Genomic DNA, 14,756 nt, shown 5'->3' with positions numbered 1-14,756 from the left:
ATATGGGGGACTAAAGAGGGGCTTAGGGGTGCCGTGAATTGCGGGAGGGGCACGGGGGGTGCCGTGAATCAAGGGAGGGATTGGGCGCAGGTGTCCGCAAATCGCGGGAGAGGGCGGGGGTCCGCAAAGTGCAGGAGGGGGGTTGCGAATTGCGGGAGGGGGGGTGCGCAGGGATGACGTGAATCGTGGGAGGGGGGGCGGGAATCGCGGGAGGGGGGGTGGGCGGGGGGTCCGTGAATTGCGGGAGGGGGGGGCACGGGGCACGATAAATCACCTAGTTGGTTATATATTCTTGTAGAAGGATGGTAGGATGTTGCTGTCATTCAGAATGCATTTACATAAACAGTAATAGTAGCAGTAAAAGATCTGACTTAAAGCACCTACAGTAAAACAGAAAAGGTGTTATATATTATACAAAGAATTGGTTGATGATGTCTAGGTTGACGTGCACATAGTTGTCACTGGAAAAAAATTGGCACAAGAAAAAATCAACACAGAAAGGTCAACACATGTAAATGTTGTGTGACACCTCATTGGTGTCCATGTCGACACATGAGAATGAATATGAAAATATTCAAAAAAAAAAGAAAAATAAATCTTCAAAAACTCATGTCAACCTTTTTCATTGTCGACCATAGCCGTTTCAGTGTTTTGCATGTGCCATTTAATCACGCGCGGGGGGGGGGAGGGAGGAGGTGAGGGGTGTCCGCGAATCACGGGAGGAGGGGTCGTGGGTGGATGGGAGGGGGGGCCCGGGGGATTGGCGCGAATCGTGGGAGGGGGGGTCACAGGGTGCGGCGAATCGCAGGAGGGGGGGGGTGTCACGGGGTGGGGCCGCGAATCGCGGGAGTCGCTGGGGGTGCCGCGAATAGTGGGGGGTGTGCTGCGAATCGCGGGAGGGTGCCGCAAATCGGCACAGGAAAAAATCAACACAGAAAGATCAACACATGTAAATGTTGACATAAGTGTGGCACTTCATTGGTGTCCATGTCGACACATGAGAATGAATATGAAAACATTTAAAAAGTGAAAAAAAAATCTTCAAAAGCTCATGTCAACCTTTTTCATTGTCGACCATAGCCATGTCAGTGTTTTGCGTGTGCCATTTAATCGTGCGGTTGCCGTGAATGGGGGGGGGGGTTGGGGAGGTGGGAGGTGTCTGCGAATTGCGCGGGGGGGTCGCGGGGGGTGCAGCGAATTGCGGGAGGGGGGGTCGTGGGGGGTGGGTGACGCGAATCGCGGGAGGGGGGTCACGTGGGGGGGGGGTACCGCGAATCACGGGAGGGGGTCGCTGGGGTGCCGCAAATCGCCACAAGAAAAAATCAACACAGAAAGGTCAACACATTAAATGTTGACATAAGTGTGGCACTTCATTGGTGACCATGTCGACACATGAGAATGAATATGAAAACATTCTTAAAATGAAAAATAAATCTTCAAAAACTCATGTCAACCTTTTTCATCGTCGACCATAGCCGTGTCAGTGTTTTGCATGTGCCATTTGATCCTGGGGTTGCTGTGAATCGCGGCGGCTGGGGGGGAGGGGTGGTGGGGGGTGTCCACGGGAGCAGGGGTGGCGGGGGGGGGGTGTGTGCCATGAATTGGGGGAGGGGGGGTCGTGGGGGTGGGTGCTGCGAATTGCGGGAGGGGTGGGCGCGGGGGTTGCAGCGAATCGCGGGAGGGGGGGTTCACGGGGCCAGGGGGTTTGCCGCGAATCACGGGAGGGGGGGGGGGTCAGGGGGGGGTGCCGCGAATCACGGGAGGGTCGCGGGGGGTGCAGGGGGGGATGGGCCGGGGGTTTGCAGCGAATCGCAGATGGGGGGGACGCGGGGGGTGGGGTGCCCCGAATCGCCGGAGGGGGGGGGGTTGTGGGGGCTGGGGTTGCAGCAAATCGTGGGGGGGGGGGGGTGCCGCGAATTGCGGTAGGGGGGGGTGGCGGGGGGCGCTCACCTGGTGTGTCTGGTGAGTAGCTGTGTCTTTGCTGGGTAACATGGGGAGGCAGAGGGTGTCTGGCACTGTGCATACCTCCCAACATGACCCATGCCAGGAGGGACACAATGCTCTGCCGCTGGACTTTCTTCCTAATGTATGATTACCTCCATCTGTGTTGAACAGGTTAATTGATAGGAAAGGTGCTTCAACACAGGTGATGGCAATCATACATTAAAAGGAAAGTGCAGGAGCAGAGCAATGTGTCCCTCCTATGACTGTGGGCTCACTGGGCTGGTTCTCTGTCATGTGAGTCAGAGGCTCCACCCAGCGTTAGATGGTCAGACACACTTTGAGTGACAGATGTAGCCAAATATATAAGAGATTAATTAGCGCCACTATATACAGCACATCGGTAGCTGATCCAGGACACGCTGCCACGTACATTCCCGTCACGGTGACACGGGAACAGTGGGGTCACACAGATCGCATAACACGATGATCGCATCCTTGTATCCCCACCGGTAGCTGATCCAGGACACGCTACAACGTACATTCCCGTCACAGTGACACGGGAACAGTGGGGTCACACAGATCGCATAACACGATGATCGCATCCTTGTATCCCCATCGGTATTACATTGTAATATAAACCGCACGAGACGGCATCGTCCACCAGCTTCTGTACATGTGCAGGTGAGGATGCACAATGTGGCGATTATTACCGGGAGCAGCCGATGGCACAAACGTTACCCATATGGACCATTATCAGCTTAAAGTGCTGCGTTATTTTCCTGGGCTGCCGGGTTACTAATCGTCTTACGTTATCCCAATAAGACCCCACGGAGTAATCTAGCGGACAGCAATCGTCAGTGTGAAGAACATTAGCAAAGACATACATTAACCCTAATACGGCCATACCCCTGCTATTCATTGCGGTAATAACCCGTATTGCCAGTGATTGGGTCAGGTCAACGTTAATATCCAACTTTCTGGAACTCAGAGCCAAAAATAATCGGACTTTGCGAGACTGACATTTAAAAAATTTTGCTAAACTGCCAACAACTTTCCGACCTTCAGAGTCCACCGATCGGACCGGCATTGGCAGAGCGGCGAACCGCCACTTGGTCACCATTAGGCCACAACCAGTATTTACTCTCTCTGCACCTGTTACATCTGCCCCACCTGCAGTGCAGCATGGTTTTGTCCATTAAAGAAGGAGTTTGCTTTTGCACACCAACCTGAATGACCCCTAATGTCGCCTATGGAGTACGTTTGCTTACTGTAGTAAGCGACTCCCGGCAGATGTCGTAGAGAATTAGATCTTGTGTTACATCCGGATTCCCCCGTATAACATATTACGCCTCATCCTTACATCACTACTCGGATCTTATTGAGGCACGAGGCACCTGTAGGGCAATGCCGACCAATCCCCTTACCTGAAAAACTGAAATTAGATTGTTAGCTTTGCAGGGCAGCCTGTGTATGACCCACACACATCCGTACACCCACACCCTGTAATGGGCACAGACCGGTGGATTTGTATTATAATACCTCCTCACCATGTGACCTATCGCTGGCACAGACAGAATGACCCGAGAGATTTACCTGTGCTGCTGTCTCCGCTGTCAGGTTGGCACCCCCCGGCCTTGGGGTGGCTGTGGCCTTTGTGATGCCAGTTTTTGAATGCAAGTATTTTGGAGTGTGTGAAGGAACCGTCCTGGGCGTGTAGACTACCCTCTGCCAACACTGGTTTAATTTCCTGCCGGGGGCATAATCTCTTGGCAAAATACGGCTCAAGTCTTAATCTGCGCTTCTCATTTTACATTGCGGGGGTGGGGGGGATTTATCACATTGACCCCCTAATCTATGAGGAGCAAGGTGCAGGAGGCACCGTGTAACCCGTCCACTGCCAAGAATAATATAGTGCCCAATGTCTGTGTATTAGGAGGAGGGGAGAGGTCAGTGTGCCCTGGTGTCTGTGTATTAGGAGGGGAGAGGTCAGTGTGTCCTGGTGTCTGTGTATTAGGAGGAGGGGAGAGGTCAGTGTGCCCTGGTGTCTGTGTATTAGGAGGAGGGGAGAGGTCAGTGTGCCCTGGTGTCTGTGTATTAGGAGGAGGGGAGAGGTCAGTGTGCCCTGGTGTCTGTGTATTAGGAGGAGGGGAGAGGTCAGTGTCCCCCCTGATGTCTGTGTATTAGGAGGAGGGGAGAGGTCAGTGTGTCCTGATGTCTGTGTATTAGGAGGAGGGGAGAGGTCGGTGTGTCCTGATGTCTGTGTATTAGGAGGAGGGGAGAGGTCAGTTTGTCCTGATGTCTGTGTATTAGGAGGAGGGGAGAGGTCAGTGTGTCCTGATGTCTGTGTATTAGGAGGAGGGGAGAGGTCAGTGTGTCCTGGTGTCTGTGTATTAGGAGGAGGGGAGAGGTCAGTGTGTCCTGGTGTCTGTGTATTAGGAGGAGGGGAGAGGTCAGTGTCCCCCCTGATGTCTGTGTATTAGGAGGAGGGGAGAGGTCAGTGTGTCCTGGTGTCTGTGTATTAGGAGGAGGGGAGAGGTCAGTGTGTCCTGGTGTCTGTGTATTAGGAGGAGGTGAGAGGTCAGTGTGTCCTGATGTCTGTGTATTAGGAGGAGGGGAGAGGTCAGTGTCCCCCCTGATGTCTGTGTATTAGGAGGAGGGGAGAGGTCAGTGTGTCCTGGTGTCTGTGTATTAGGAGGAGGGGAGAGGTCAGTGTGTCCTGGTGTCTGTGTATTAGGAGGAGGGGAGAGGTCAGTGTGTCCTGGTGTCTGTGTATTAGGAGGAGGGGAGAGGTCAGTGTGCCCTGATGTCTGTGTATTAGGAGGAGGGGAGAGGTCAGTGTGTCCCTGATGTCTGTGTATTAGGAAGGGGGGAGAGGTCAGTGTGTTCTGATGTATGTGTATTAGGAGGAGGGGAGAGGTCAGTGTCGCCTGTGTAGTAGTAGGAGGGGAGAGGTCAGTGTGTCCTGATGTCTGTGTATTAGGAGGAGGAGAGAGGTCAGTGTGCCCTGATGTCTGTGTATTAGGAGGAGGGGAGAGGTCAGTGCGTCCCCTGATGTCTGTGTATTAGAAGGAGGGGAGAGGTCAGTGTGTCCTGGTGTCTGTGTATTAGGAGGAGGGGAGAGGTCAGTGTGTCCTGATGTCTGTGTATTAGGAGGAGGGGAGAGGTCAGTGTGTCCTGATGTCTGTGTATTAGGAGGAGGGGAGAGGTCAGTGTGTCCTGATGTCTGTGTATTAGGAGGAGGGGAGAGGTCAGTGTGTCCTGGTGTCTGTGTATTAGGAGGAGGGGAGAGGTCAGTGTGTCCTGGTGTCTGTGTATTAGGAGGAGGGGAGAGGTCAGTGTCCCCCCTGATGTCTGTGTATTAGGAGGAGGGGAGAGGTCAGTGTGTCCTGGTGTCTGTGTATTAGGAGGAGGGGAGAGGTCAGTGTGTCCTGGTGTCTGTGTATTAGGAGGAGGTGAGAGGTCAGTGTGTCCTGATGTCTGTGTATTAGGAGGAGGGGAGAGGTCAGTGTCCCCCCTGATGTCTGTGTATTAGGAGGAGGGGAGAGGTCAGTGTGTCCTGGTGTCTGTGTATTAGGAGGAGGGGAGAGGTCAGTGTGTCCTGGTGTCTGTGTATTAGGAGGAGGGGAGAGGTCAGTGTGTCCTGGTGTCTGTGTATTAGGAGGGGAGAGGTCAGTGTGCCCTGATGTCTGTGTATTAGGAGGAGGGGAGAGGTCAGTGTGTCCCTGATGTCTGTGTATTAGGAAGGGGGGAGAGGTCAGTGTGTTCTGATGTATGTGTATTAGGAGGAGGGGAGAGGTCAGTGTCCCCTGATGCCTGTGTATTAGGAGGAGGGGAGAGGTCAGTGTCCCCCCTGATGTCTGTGTATTAGGAGGAGGGGAGAGGTCAGTGTGTCCTGGTGTCTGTGTATTAGGAGGAGGGGAGAGGTCAGTGTGTCCTGGTGTCTGTGTATTAGGAGGAGGGGAGAGGTCAGTGTGTCCTGGTGTCTGTGTATTAGGAGGAGGGGAGAGGTCAGTGTGCCCTGATGTCTGTGTATTAGGAGGAGGGGAGAGGTCAGTGTGTCCCTGATGTCTGTGTATTAGGAAGGGGGGAGAGGTCAGTGTGTTCTGATGTATGTGTATTAGGAGGAGGGGAGAGGTCAGTTTGTCCCTGATGTCTGTGTATTGGGAGGAGGGGAGAGGTCAGTGTGTCCCCTGATGTCTGTGAATTAGGAGGAGGGGAGAGGTCAGTGTCCCCTGATGTATGTGTATTAAGAGGAGGGGAGAGGTCAGTGTCCCCTGATGTCTGTGTATTAGGAGGGGAGAGGTTAGTTTGTCACCTGATGTCTGTGTATTAGGAGGAGGGGAGAGGTCAGTGTGTCCTGATGTCTGTGTATTAGGAGGAGGGGAGAGGTCAGTGTGTCCTGATGTCTGTGTATTGGGAGGAGGGGAGAGGTCAGTGTGCCCAATGTCTGTGTATTAGGAGAAGGGAGAGGTCAGTGTGTTCCCTGATGTCTGTGTATTAGGAGGAGGGGAGAGGTCAGTGTGTCCTGGTGTCTGTGTAGTAGGAGGAAGGGAGAGGTCAGTGTGTCCTGATGTCTGTGTATTAGGAGGAGGGGAGAGGTCAGTGTGCCCTGATGTCTGTGTATTAGGAGGGGAGAGGTCAGTGTCTCCTTATGTCTGTGTATTGGGAGGAGGGGAGAGGTCAGTGTGTCCTGATGTCTGTGTAATAGGAGGGGAGAGGTCAGTTTGTCCCTGATGTCTGTGTATTGGGAGGAGGGGAGAGGTCAGTGTCCCCTGATGTCTGTGTATTAGGAGGAGGGGAGAGGTCAGTTTGTCCCTGATGTCTGTGTATTGGGAGGAGGGGAGAGGTCAGTGTCCCCTGATGTCTGTGTATTAGGAGGAGGGGAGAGGTCAGTGTGCCCTGATGTCTGTGTATTAGGAGGAGGGGAGAGGTCAGTGTCCCCTGATGTCTGTGTATTAGGAGGAGGGGAGAGGTCAGTGTGTCCTGATGTCTGTGTATTAGGAGGAGGGGAGAGGTCAGTGTGTCCTGATGTCTGTGTATTAGGAGGAGGGGAGAGGTCAGTGTGTCCTGATGTCTGTGTATTAGGAGGAGGGGAGAGGTCAGAGTGTCCTGATGTCTGTGTATTAGGAGGAGGGGAGAGGTCATCGTCCCCTGATGTCTGTGTATTAGGGGGAGTGGAGCGGTCAGTGTGCCCTGATGTGTGTGTATTAGGAGGAGGGGAGAGGTCAGTGTCCCCTGATGCCTGTGTACTAGGATGAGTGGAGAGGTCAGTGTGCCCTGATGTCTGTGTATTAAGAGGAGAGGAGAGGTCAGTGTGTCTTGGTGTCTGTGTATTAGGAGGGGAGAGGTCAGTGTGTCCTGATGTCTGTGTATTAGGAGGAAGGGAGAGGTCAGTGTCCCCTGATGTCTGTGTATTGGGAGGAGGGGAGAGGTCAGTGTGACATGATGTCTGTGTAATAGGAGGGGAGAGGCCAGTGTGCCCTGATGTCTGTGTATTAGGAGGAGGGGAGAGGTCAGTGTGCCCTGATGTCTGTGTATTAGGAGGAGGGGAGAGGTCAGTGTGCCCTGATGTCTGTGTATTAGGAGGAGGGGAGAGGCCAGTGTGCCCTGATGTCTGTGTATTAGGAGGAGGGGAGAGGTCAGTGTCCCCTGATGTCTGTGTATTGGGAGGAGGGGAGAGGTCAGTGTCCCCTGATGTCTGTGTAATAGGAGGAGGGGAGAGGTCAGTGTCCCCTGATGTCTGTGTATTGGGAGGAGGGGAGAGGTCAGTGTCCCCTGATGTCTGTGTATTAGGAGGAGGGGAGAGGTCAGTCTGTCCCCTGATGTCTGTGTATTGGGAGGAGGGGAGAGGTCAGTGTGTCCTGATGTCTGTGTATTAGGAGGAGGGGAAAGGTCAGTCTGTCCCCTGTTGTCTGTGTATTAGGAGGAGGGGAGAGGTCAGTGTGTCCTGATATCTGTGTATTAGGAGGAGGGGAGAGGTCAGTGTGTCCCCTGATGCCTGTGTATTAGGAGGGGAGAGGTCAGTGTCCCCTGATGCCTGTGTATTAGGAGGAGGGGAGAGGTCAGTGTCCCCTGATGTCTGTGTATTAGGAGGAGGGGAGAGGTCAATGTGTCCTGATGTCTGTGTATTAGGAGGAGGGGAGAGGTCAGTGTGTCCTGATGTCTGTGTATTAGGAGGAGGGGAGAGGTCAGTGTGTCCTGAAGTCTGTGTATTAGGAGGAGGGGAGAGGTCAGTGTGTCCTGATGTCTGTGTATTAGGAGAAGGGGAGAGGTCAGTGTGTCCTGATATTTGTGTATTAGGAGGAGGGGAGAGGTCAGTGTGTCCTGATGTCTGTGTATTAGGAGGAGGGGAGAGGTCAGTGTGCCCTGATGTCTGTGTATTAAGAGGAGGGGAGAGGTCAGTGTGTCCGGATGTCTGTGTATTAGGAGGAGGGGAGAGGTCAGTGTGTCCGGATGTCTGTGTATTAGGAGGAGGGGAGAGGTCAGTGCCCCCTGGTCTCTGTGTATTAGGAGGAGGGGAGAGGTCAGTGTGCCCCCTGATGTCTGTGTATTAGGAGGAGGGGATAGGTCAGTGTGCCCTGATGTCTGTGTATTAGGAGGAGGGGAGAGGTCAGTGTCCCCTGATGTCTGTGTATTAGGAGGAGGGGAGAGGTCAGTGTGTCCGGATGTCTGTGTATTAGGAGGAGGGGAGAGGTCAGTGCCCCCTGGTCTCTGTGTATTAGGAGGATGGGAGAGGTCAGTGTGTCCTGATGTCTGTGTATTAGGAGGAGGGGAGAGGTCAGTGTGTCCTGATGTCTGTGTATTAGGAGGAGGGGAGAGGTCAGTGTGTCCGGATGTCTGTGTATTAGGAGGAGGGGAGAGGTCAGTGCCCCCTGGTCTCTGTGTATTAGGAGGATGGGAGAGGTCAGTGTGTCCTGATGTCTGTGTATTAGGAGGAGGGGAGAGGTCAGTGTGTCCTTATGTCTGTGTATTAGGAGGAGGGGAGAGGTCAGTGTGTCCTGATGTCTGTGTATTAGGAGGAGGGCAGAGGTCAGTGTGTCCTTATGTCTGTGTATTAGGAGGAGGGTAGAGGTCAGTGTGTCCTTATGTCTGTGTATTAGGAGGAGGGGAGAGGTCAGTGTGTCCTGATGTCTGTGTATTAGGAGGAGAGGAGAGGTCAGTGTGTCCTGATGTCTGTGTATTAGGAGGAGGGGAGAGGTCAGTGTGTCCTGATGTCTGTGTATTAGGAGGAGGGGAGAGGTCAGTGCCCCCTGGTCTCTGTGTATTAGGAGGATGGCAGAGGTCAGTTTGTTCTGATGTCTGTGTATTAGGAGGAGGGGAGAGGTCAGTGCCCCCGGGTCTCTGTGTATTAGGAGGATGGGAGAGGTCAGTGTGTCCTGATGTCTGTGTATTAGGCGGAGGGGAGAGGTCAGTGTGCCCTGATGTCTGTGTATGAGAAGGAGGGGAGAGGTCATTGTGTCCGGATGTCTGTGTATTAGGAGGAGGGGAGAGGTTAGTGTCCCCTGGTGTCTGTGTATTAGGAGGAACGGAAAGGTCAGTGTGTCCTCATGTCTGTGTATTAGGAGGAGGGGAGAGGTCAGTGTGTCCTGGTGTCTGTGTATTAGGAGGAGGGGAGAGGTCAGTGTGTCCTGGTGTCTGTGTATTAGGAGGAAGGGAGAGGTCAGTAATAATATTCTCTGTACAGTGCTGCGGAATATGTGTGCGCTATATAATAACTGGTGATAATCTCTACAGCGCTGCGGAATATGTGTGCACTATATAAATAACTGGTAATAATATTCTCTGTGCAGCGCTGCGGAATATGTGTGCGCTATATAATAACTGGTAATAATATTCTCTGTACAGCGCTGCGGAATATGTGTGCGCTATATAATAACTGGTAATAATATTCTTTGTACATCGCTGTGGAATATGCGTGCGCTATATAAATAACTGGTAATAATAGTTTCTGTACAGCGCTGTGGAATATGTGTGCGCTATATAAATAACTGGTAATAATATTCTCTGTACAGCGCTACGGTATATGCGTGCGCTATATAAATAACTGGTAATAATATTCTCTGTACATCGCTGTGGAATATGCGTGCGCTATATAAATAACTGGTAATAATATTCTCTGTACAGCGCTGCGGAATATGTGTGCGCTATATAATAACTGGTAATAATAGTCTCTGTACAGCGCTGCGGAATATGTGTGCGCTATATAATAACTGGTAATAATAATCTCTGTACAGCGCTGCGGAATATGTGTGCGCTATATAATAACTGGTAATAATAATCTCTGTACAGCGCTGTGGAATATGTGTGCGCTATATAATAACTGGTAATAATATTCTCTGTACAGCGCTGTGGAATATGTGTGCGCTATATAATAACTGGTAATAATAGTCTCTGTACAGCACAGCGGAATATGTGTGTGCTATATAATAACTGGTAATAATAGTTTCTGTACAGCGCTGTGGTATATGTGTGCGCTATATAATAACTGGTAATAATATTCTCTGTACAGCGCTGTGGAATATGTGTGTGCTATATAATAACTGGTAATAATAGTCTCTGTACAGCGCTGTGGAATATGTGTGCACTATATAAATAACTGGTAATTATAGTCTCTGTACAGCGCTGCGGAATATGTGTGCGCTATATAATAACTGGTAATAATAATCTCTGTACAGCGCTGCGGAATATGTGTGCGCTATATAATAACTGGTAATAATATTATCTGTACAGCGCTGCGGAATATGTGTGCGCTATATAATATAACTGGTAATAATATTCTCTGTACAGCGCTGCGGAATATGTGTGCGCTATATAATAACTGGTAATAATAGTCTCTGTACAGCGCTGCAGAATATGTGTGCGCTATATAATAACTGGTAATAATAATCTCTGTACAGCGCTGTGGAATATGTGTGCGCTATATAATAACTGGTAATAATATTCTCTGTACAGCGCTGTGGAATATGTGTGCGCTATATAATAACTGGTAATAATAGTCTCTGTACAGCACAGCGGAATATGTGTGTGCTATATAATAACTGGTAATAATAGTTTCTGTACAGCGCTGTGGTATATGTGTGCGCTATATAATAACTGGTAATAATATTCTCTGTACAGCGCTGTGGAATATGTGTGTGCTATATAATAACTGGTAATAATAGTCTCTGTACAGCGCTGTGGAATATGTGTGCACTATATAAATAACTGGTAATTATAGTCTCTGTACAGCGCTGCGGAATATGTGTGCGCTATATAATAACTGGTAATAATAATCTCTGTACAGCGCTGCGGAATATGTGTGCGCTATATAATAACTGGTAATAATATTATCTGTACAGCGCTGCGGAATATGTGTGCGCTATATAATAACTGGTAATAATATTATCTGTACAGCGCTGCGGAATATGTGTGCGCTATATAATATAACTGGTAATAATATTCTCTGTACAGCGCTGCGGAATATGTGTGCGCTATATAATAACTGGTAATAATAGTCTCTGTACAGCGCTGTGGAATATGTGTGCGCTATATAATAACTGGTAATAATAGTCTCTGTACAGCGCTGCGGAATATGTGTGCGCTATATAATAACTGGTAATAATAGTCTCTGTACAGCACTGCGGAATATGTGTGCGCTATATAAATAACTGGTAATAATATTCTCTGTACAGCGCTTTGGTATATGCGTGCGCTATATAAATACATCACGCACGCCTGCACTCGTAGTACAGTTTCAGGCACTAATTACTGCACCATGCGTTATTATTACAGAGGTCCCCGGTCATAATCACATGGAATCCTTATTGATTTGTAATAATTATATTTCACCTGAGTCTGGGATTAATTTAATTTTGGAATGACACGGGCAGTACGCCTGTCCCCTCCGGACTGTGACATCTTACTCAGGCACACAGCGTGATGTGACTGGCAGACTGGCGTTGCTGAGGTCACAGATGTGATACACTGTGACATCACTGCAGTTACTGGTTAGATAGTGACAGCTCAGTGACACAGAGACCCTCACCGGGGTCTCACAGCCCCAAGTAACCATTTACCTGCTGGGGTGCCACCTATGACCAGGATATTGGGGCCTATAGACTTTCAGGTGAAGGATCTTGTTTCCCTGCGGCCTATGCACCACGCCAATTGGTGTAACGCAATCTGCGCAACATTACGTCGCACCAATTGTATACTGTATGTCAGTAGAATGTGACATCATTCACAGCAGCCCTTCACATATTTGTAGCATCTGAAGTCTTAACCCCCCACTTTATAGTTTGCCTGTACCCCCTCTGCTGGGCGGCCTTACCTGCACCAATGTCTGCTCTGAGAGGTACCCGTGGGGGGTGATTATCAGCCGGTTTATGTGCGTGGGGCGCAGGATTCATTGTACGTAGATCTCATCAGCTTTTCACACCAGCCCAGAGTCTGCGTTGAGGTGAAGAAGATGAGACCGAAATATCTTCGCTCTTCTATTCTGAGGCCGTGAAATGACAGAAATAGGATATGACTTATAGATGGTAGACCGCCATTGGTACGTTTCTCCCTTCTGGATAGAAACCAGGGTAGTCCTGAATAATTACTTCTAATATCTATAGTTCCGTTGTACTTCATAATTATTAATCCACCGGGGGGCACTGTTCAGCTGGATATAATCTGACCATTAATAAAAGCAAAGGTGTAAGTCCCGTGGGCAGAATTAGTCCAGTTGTCACAAGCGCGATGACTGGGCCTGCAGTCCCGTAAACTCTATCAGTGTGCAGGCAGCGGTTCTTAGCATCGTGTATCTGTATATAGGGAGACCAGGGGTGGACATACCGTCTACAGCACTATGGGTGGTGGCACATTCAACGCAACCTGCCCACAACCAACAGGCAACAGTCCCTAACTGCCACTTGTACGCCGCAAACGTGGGCGAGCGACCTGTCGCACTCTCTCTGTGCTGCACACAGTCAGTCACTCCACAGGAATTCCGACATTATCCCTACAGCAATTAAACTTATTGCCCCTCCAGATCCTCCTAATCCACCTTATAGAGAGAGTCGCGCTCATGTCTTATGACATTGCAGAAAGTTGCATCGCTCTGCACTTAATGTAATCTGTGTTACTAAACTTTGCAGAGCGCAGGATCTGCATTGCATTTACTGCAGGCCCTTCCACCCGGAGCCAGTGCTGCATGACGCGCAGCGTCTGTGCGACGCTTGGTTCAGATCCCAGTGCCGCTGTGCTGTGACCTTGGACCAGTTACTTTGCTTCCACTCATTGCTAAATTAGACTGTAAGCTCTTAGACCCAGGTCTTTATTATTACACACATTGGAAAGACTGTTATGATTTCCCGCCTGCATTAGTCTGATTTAATGTTTCTTCCGGTTCCGCAGCCCATCTCCCCTCTCAGACCCTGTCACATACAGTAATCCATGTTCTGCCCAATTGCCTCATTTACCCCTTCTCTAATATCAGCCCTGTGCTGCGGCTTACAGACCAGTGAATGTAATGGTCGCTAAGCAATGAATACATTCTACTGTTAGCATTCATCTGTAATACAGTACATCCTTTTATCTTGTGTGGCAGACATTCCAAGCAGTATGGCAGCCTCCAGCAAATAACTATTCTAAGTACATAGAGCTGATCTGACGTGAAAGGTAATATACTATATATAGAGAGAGAGCCAAGGGGTCCTGAGATATTGGAAGGTCAGGGGTATTTGTGGGAGGTGGGGGGTTATTTCCCAGCATGGGGCAGTTTGGCCACCACAGTGCACCAGCCAAATGCTGCCTATCACAACCTGGGAATATTCCACATACACATGTCCTGATCATACTACCTCCATTATGTCACTGATGCACCTGTTACACCTCTATATGGCAGAGTACAAGCGCACCTGCATACACCTAGCCCACAGAGCTTACAATCTAGCACCAGGATATCTAGGTACACAAGGTGGCATTACATTGCATGTACCACAGACAGACACCAGTTGATGGATCTATAAAGCACCATACAGTACATGTAACATTGGGGCGGGCAGGAGGGGTGGTAGTATGTAACATACGTGTGCTCACCCATCCAGGGCCAGCTCCTCTCACCTCTACACACCTGTGCCCCACATACATGACTGCAGCATGACATTGGGGGCACTGGCTGTGCCAGGGGGGCTGGTACAGGGCACTTACCTCAGTCACGTAGATGTAAACACTGACAGCAGGTATCATGTATAAGCCGGAGCATCAGCCAGTGTCCACCCCACAGTAAGCACCCACCTTCTCCCTTCCATCCTTACCGTTCCCTCCGGAGCCTCAGATGGCAGGATGGCAGCTGGGGAGAGACCAGGAGCAGCCTTCATTCATTCCTCAGGCAGCAGCAGCAGAGAGGGGCAGAATCCAGGAGATGGGGGAGAGGGGCAGAATGCAGGAGAGGGCAGGGAGGAGAGGCAGCAGAGAGGGGCAGAATGCAGGAGAGGGCAGGGAGGAGGGGGGGGGGAGACAACAGATAGGGGACATGTATGGTGAGCGGATGGCTGGCAGGGGAAGTCAGCACACAGGCAGGGAGACTCAGTGTGCAGAGGATGACAGACACTGACTGCACGGAGGAGGAGAGCGGACAGGCAGCAGCAGCTTCTGCGCGCACACACATATTACACACACATTATACACACACATGTACATACACAACATTATACACACACATATACATACACAACATTTATACACACACATATACATACACAACATTATACACACACATTATACACACACATATATATACACAACATTATACACACACATTACACACACATATACATACACAAAAT

The 14,756-nt window shown here is 50.3% G+C and overlaps 2 protein-coding genes across 4 annotated transcripts in view; one reads left to right on the top strand and one right to left on the bottom strand.

Moving 5' to 3' along the window:
* LRTM2 (leucine rich repeat transmembrane protein 2) overlaps positions 1–14,552 on the bottom strand; it is a 36,575-nt gene extending 22,023 nt beyond the window's left edge. The window contains exons 1-2 of one of the 3 annotated variants that reach the window (XM_083180853.1): positions 14,226–14,551; positions 12,254–12,421 (exon numbers count right to left, since the gene is read on the bottom strand). Coding sequence is in view for 1 of the 3 variants with exons in the window: in XM_083180851.1 (XP_083036977.1) it covers positions 14,226–14,288 (63 nt within the window). In the remaining 2 variants the exon portion in view is untranslated. Of the gene's footprint in view, positions 1–12,253; positions 12,422–14,225 lie in introns of all 3 variants that reach the window. The other 2 variants (XM_083180851.1, XM_083180852.1) reach the window with 2 other exon arrangements.
* Positions 1–14,756, top strand: part of CACNA2D4 (calcium voltage-gated channel auxiliary subunit alpha2delta 4) — a 207,866-nt gene that overhangs the window by 144,575 nt on the left and 48,535 nt on the right.

This window comes from Crinia signifera, chromosome 4, assembly GCF_055691185.1.
Source record: "Crinia signifera chromosome 4, ASM5569118v1, whole genome shotgun sequence".
NCBI classification, from domain to species: Eukaryota; Metazoa; Chordata; class Amphibia; order Anura; family Myobatrachidae; genus Crinia; species Crinia signifera.
This window is presented reverse-complemented; position numbering and strand designations above follow the sequence as displayed.